The 5914-nt window shown below is 62.6% G+C and overlaps 1 protein-coding gene across 1 annotated transcript; it reads left to right on the forward strand.

Moving 5' to 3' along the window:
• Window positions 1–369: 369 nt before the first annotated feature.
• IRX1 (iroquois homeobox 1) lies at window positions 370–5570 on the forward strand (the record flags this gene model as incomplete). Its single annotated transcript, XM_081133263.1, has 4 exons — window positions 370–645; window positions 3405–4440; window positions 4788–4857; window positions 5128–5570. The coding sequence occupies 4 exons, from the start codon at window positions 370–372 to the stop codon at window positions 5183–5185; spliced, it is 1440 nt and encodes a 479-aa protein (XP_080989389.1). The 3' UTR covers window positions 5186–5570.
• Between the last annotated feature and the right edge of the window lie 344 nt (window positions 5571–5914).

Raw genomic sequence — 5914 nt, forward strand, 5'->3', positions numbered from 1 at the left:
CGGGAGGGGAGGGAGCGGCCGGCGAGGGCGGGCGCGAGGCTGGGAGGGGACGGGAGGGGAGCCGGGGGCGGGGCCAGCGCTCAGGGGGATGCCAATCAAAGCATCAACTTCAAATTGTGTCTGAAAGCCCCGCCGCCGAGCGGAGGGCGGCCGCCGCAGTCGGCGCGGGATCGCAGAGTCGGGCGCAGCCGGGAGCCGGGCGCCGCCGAGCACCGGGCCGAGGAGCAGCCGCCGGCCCCCGCCGCCGGGTCGGTCCGAGCGCGCCCGGCCCGCCGCCCGCTCCGCTCCCCCGCCGCGCGCGCCCCAGCCCCCTCCGCCCTCCCCCGCCCTCTAATACTGCCCGCCGCCGCCGCCGCCGAGTCCGCGGACATGTCCTTCCCGCAGCTGGGCTACCCGCAGTACCTGAGCGCCGCGGGGCCCGGCGCCTACGGCGGAGAGCGCCCGGGCGTGCTGGCCGCGGCCGCGGCGGCCGCCGCTGCCGCCTCGTCGGGCCGGCCGGGGGCGGCGGAGCTGGGCGCGGGCGCCGGGGCCGCGGCGGTCACCTCGGTGCTGGGCATGTACGCGGCGGCCGGACCTTACGCGGGCGCGCCCAACTACAGCGCCTTCCTGCCCTACGCCGCGGACCTCAGCCTCTTCTCGCAGATGGTGAGTGCGCCCGCGGCTGCGCGCCTCTCGCCCGGCGGCCTCTCCCCTCCGGCCCCGCGGCCCGGGCCGGGGGGATCGGGCGGCGCGGCGCGGGAGGGAGGGAGGGAGGGAGGGAGGGAGAGCGGCGGCGGGCGGCGCCGGCCGGGGCGGGGAGCGCCGGCCGCCCTGCCCGCGGGTTCGAGGCAGCGGGGGCCTAGGCACGGGCAGGGGCCGGCGGGCCACGGCCCCGCCATCGCGGGCGGACGGACGGGAGGCCCGGCCACCAAGGGGGTCTGGGCGGCAGCAGCGAGGCCGCAGGCGCAGGCCCGGGGCGCGCGGCCCACGCCGAGGTTGCGGCCCAGCCCGCGCGGTGCCCCGCCCGGGGCGGGCGCCGGGGCGGGCGGCGAGGCTCCGCCAGCCCGGCCCGCTTTTCCGGGGGTCCCCTCCAGCCGCGCCGTGGGCTGGGCGGCCGAGACGCGGTTTCTTCTCTGGCAGAACTCACGCAGTCGCGCCCGAGTTTAAAGCCTGGTAGCTGCTGTCAAAATCCACGTAACAATGGCTATGGGACGGGCGGGCCCGAGGGGGTCTCCGAATTGTGTGTGTGCAAAATTGAGATTTAGGGGAAACGTTAAGTTGAAATATCTTTTGGCGTCTGAAATGGTGTTTGCTTTGACTTTCGTAACTTGCCAAAGTTTTCATTTCATTTGCACCAAAAGAAAAACACTTTTCTTCCCTGGTTACATAATGGAAGATTAAAGGAAACAGTGTCCCTGGGCTTAAAATAAATGGTGTCCTCTGAGTCTTCGGTCCCAGTGGGTGTCAGATGTGGGGGCGGGGGCTCGGCGGGGCACGGGCCGGTCTGTTGATCCCCACGATCCGTTTTCCTTGGTCTGATGCGAGGTCGGGCTGAAACTTGGGCGGCTGGTGCCGTGCGTGCGGGGCGCGGGGGCCGGGGAAGCAGCCCCTTCTCGAGCTGCTGCGGGCGGGGTAGCGCAGTTTTCGGGCACCCCTCTCCCCAGGCCTCCCCACTCCCCGAAGAAGAAGAGAGGAAAAGAAATACCCGCCAGCCTTCCGCGAGCAAAGCGGTGGGTTTTCCTGTAACTTTTTCTAGGACTTTTGGAAGGAAAGCCCGTTTCTCTGAAAGCGGCCCCAGCTGCCTTTCAGATCGCATGCTATCGAAAAAGATCAGCTCCCATTTTGTTCTGGCGGCCGACGCCGAGCCAGCGATGAGAGATTTACAAGGTATCCTTTCAAAAAGAATTCCCAGCAGAGAAGGGGCCGCAGCGTCTTCTTTAGCCTCACAAGCAAAAGCGTTAGCAAAGTGCAGAGTACATTTTGTAAAGATTAGGCAAAAACGAAATCTGGCCAGGGGAACCTTTTCTCTGTGGCGTGGACCCCCGAACTAATTGCTCAAAGAAATGTTCTGCTCTTTACAACTTTCTCAGAGTCTGGAACCCTCTTCTGCGAATAGCAGCTGGATGATTGTACGAGGAGGATTCTAAGTTTTTACAGAAATTTTGAATGCAAATGTGTGCCCTTTAGGACCCCCCCTCCTCTTGTGTTTGTGGGGGAGAAGGGAGCTCTGCGTTGAGAACCTGCTTGCGTTTCGTGCCATGGGGAAGGCAGAGGCTTGGTTTTTCATTAAGGGGGTACTGTAGAGAAATCCCCCCTCAAGATGTGTGTGTGGCCTCCTGGGCTCCTGTAGGTTCTTGGAAAGGAAGCCTAAACCCCAAAACTCAGACGCTAGGCCTGGGCTTCCTTGGAAGTCAAAAGATAAAATTGTGAGTGAATATCTGTCTGGGCAATTTATGGTAATAATGGGGCCTAATGAGGTTGTTAGAAAGATAAAATGTTATTTACCAAAAAACCTGATGGGATAATTTGACTCGCTGTGTTTTACTACCGATGATAAAAAGAATATTGATTGCAAATAAATCAGGGCCTCTAAATGCCTTCACACAGTTTGTGCTGCTCACTGCAGATCAAAGTCAAACTTCAGAGACAGAGTAGGAGAGGAGGCCCTGGAAACCGGTTCCGCGCCTCCCGGCTGGCGTGGAGGCCCTCGCGTTAATATTTTACCGGATAAGCCCTTCTTTTGTGTTTTAAAAAAACAAATGGTGTTTTTGTTATTGTTGTCTGTGATGGCCAGGATTAAAATTTCAAATTACCTGTCACCGCTACAGACCTTTAATTGTGGGCAAGCCATTATATGCAGATTAACCTGGAAGCTAAAAGGAGCTGTGCTTTCATTTTAAATTGCTGGCTGTTTGGTGCCCAGAGAAAATCCGAACGGTTTATTTTGTTTGACCCCCTCAGGGTTGGAAGGTGGGGATGGGTTAGGCTCTGGGTTCCTCAAGTTTGGAGGAGCTGTTTTATCGGCCTAGATAAAAGGTTTTCCCCTGCAGCCAGTGTGAGGTAAACTTGGAAACCTGGCTTCAGGAGTTGTGGTGGGGGTGAGGGACAGAGAGCGGTCTGGGGAAATTCTAGGGGTGCGGGGCAATCGTTGTGGCCTTCCCGGGACCAGAGGCCAGAATTCTAGAACTTTTCTTGAGTGACCGAAAAGCTCTCCAAGCTGGGTTGCGGGGCAGCTCCTGGAGGCAGGTCAGCCTGCCTCCCTCCACCCCCTTCTACCTCGGGTGGTGACTTGGGGCCTTTTGCTCTGGAGCAGACAGGAGCAGCTGCCCCGGGCTTTCCCCTGAATTCTGGGAACTGATCTTTCTCTTCTCTCTTTCTCCACCCCCACTCTCTCTCGCCTCCCTCGCTGGGCCGCGTGGCCACAGGGCTCACAGTATGAACTGAAGGACAACCCCGGGGTGCACCCTGCCACCTTCGCTGCCCACACGGCTCCGGCCTACTACCCCTATGGCCAGTTCCAGTACGGGGATCCCGGGCGGCCCAAGAACGCCACGCGCGAGAGCACCAGCACGCTCAAGGCCTGGCTCAACGAGCACCGCAAGAACCCCTACCCCACCAAGGGCGAGAAGATCATGCTGGCCATCATCACCAAGATGACCCTCACGCAGGTCTCCACCTGGTTCGCCAACGCGCGCCGGCGCCTCAAGAAGGAGAACAAGGTGACCTGGGGCGCACGCAGCAAGGACCAGGAGGACGGCGCGCTTTTCGGAAGCGACACGGAGGGCGACCCCGAGAAAGCCGAGGACGATGAGGAGATCGATCTGGAGAGCATCGACATCGACAAAATCGACGAGCACGACGGCGACCAGAGCAACGAGGACGACGAGGACAAGGCCGAGGCGCCTCGGGCTCCCGCAGTGCCCGCCGCCCTCGCCCGGGACCAGGGGTCCCCGCTGGCGGCCGCCGACGCCCTCAAGACCCAAGACTCGCCCCTAGGCCTGGCCAAGGAGGCTGCGGAGCCGGGCAGCACGCGCCTGCTGAGCCCGGGCGCGGCGGCGGGCGGCCTGCAGGGCTCACAGCACAGCAAGCCCAAGATCTGGTCGCTGGCGGAGACGGCCACCAGCCCCGACGGCGCGCCCAAGGCCTCGCCGCCTCCCGCAGGCCCTGCGGGCGCGCACGGGCCCCCTGCGGGCGCGCCGCTGCAACACCCCGCCTTCCTGCCCAGCCACGGACTGTACACCTGCCACATCGGCAAGTTCTCCAACTGGACCAACGGGGCCTTCCTGGCGCAGGGCTCGCTGCTCAACATGCGCTCCTTTCTGGGTGTCGGCACGCCCCACGCCGCGCCCCACGGCCCGCACCTGCCCGCGCCGCCCCCACCGCCCCCACCGCCCCTCGCCGTGGCCTCGGGGATGCTTCACGGCGACAAGGCCTCGGCCCGTAACAGCCCCGCGCTCCCAGGTAGGGCCCTGGGGCCGTGCTCCCCGTCCTGGGCCAGGAAACCTGAGCCCGGGCGGATCGTGGGGGAGTGGGGCACCGGCCCGGGAGGGAGAGAGGCAGGGGCCGCGGAGCCTGGCTGAGCAGTAACCCCCGCTCCTATTCGGGGAGCCAGGCCAAGCCCTCGGGCTCTCTAACAGCTGCGCTGCGCCCCGCGCCCGTGGAGAGGGGAGGGGAGGCTTCTCTTGGAGACCCAGCCCCAGCGGTGGGAGGGAGGGAGGGAGGTGGGGAGGAGGCCTGAGCCCCTCGACCCGCACCCTTCCCCCAGCCGGTCTCCCAGCCCTGACCCTGTCTCTCCATCTCCCTCGCAGAGAGAGACGTTGTCCCCAGGCCCGACTCGCCGCAGCAGTTAAAGTCGCCCTTCCAGCCGGTGCGCGACAAGTGAGTGCCCTTTACTTTTACCACTGGTTAGGGGAGGGAGCCGGGCCGGCTGCCGGTGGGGGCGAGCAGCTGGCGCGGAAGGGACGGTGCCCACCCAGGGGGCCCAGGGGGCCGGGCCAGCTGGGTCCACCCAGGCTTCTCCGGAGCCGGGAGCAGCTCGGGGCAGGCGACCCCCTCCACCGGGCGCTGGGCCAGCTGAACCGCGACGCCGTCCCCGCGTCCATCCTGACAGTGCCTTTGCCTTTTTGTCTCGCTGTGTTTTCCCCGCAGCTCGCTGGCCCCGCAGGAGGGAACGCCGCGGATCCTAGCAGCCCTCCCGTCCGCCTGATTCAGGGTCTTTTAGTTTTGCGGGGGGAGGGGGGAGGAGTTCGGGAGGGAGGGGATGAGGGAGGAATTAAGACAAATATTTCAGACTGGTGTAAAGAACAAACATGGCAACGACGTCAACGACTCCCATCCATCGCTTTCTGCAGAAAGGGGCTCGTCGGGCCGGGCTCGCGTCCGGGCAGCTGGCCGGCCTCCGCGGCCGCTGGTCTCTGGTGGCTGTCACCGCGCTCTGGTTGATTATCAGTTCGGTAAATGCCCCCACGTGCTTGTGTCTTTTTTTTTTTTTTTTTCCTTTCTGTATATAGAGTGATTTCAGATTGTAAATAGCGCGTCAGCGAACTTGTCTAAATCATATATTTTTGTCTAATAAACTAAATGAAACGATGCCGCTGCTTCTGCTGCTGTGTGTGGCTGGGAGTGTCCTGAGTCCTGGAAGCCTGGCGGGGCCCAGGTGCCCGCGGCTTCGGGAGGAGAGGCCCTTCCGAGGGTTTCCACCCGGAAGGTGGGTGCTTCTCAGTCTTCTGGCGGTTGAATGTGTGATGTTGTTACCAGGGCAGTTTCTTGTTGGCAGTTTGGTTCTTAACAACTCTTACGCATGTATTTGGGACAAGCCTTTCTCAGGACCGAAATGAGTTCGATTTTAGGCAGTTTATAAAACGATTTCTTAAAGTGGGCAACAATGGGAAAAAGAATTTCCAATCTTGTCCCCAGAGGAGAAGTTCAAATTTGA

The sequence above is a fragment of the Miniopterus schreibersii genome (assembly GCF_964146895.1).
Source record: "Miniopterus schreibersii genome assembly, chromosome: 3".
NCBI classification, from domain to species: domain Eukaryota; kingdom Metazoa; phylum Chordata; class Mammalia; order Chiroptera; family Miniopteridae; genus Miniopterus; species Miniopterus schreibersii.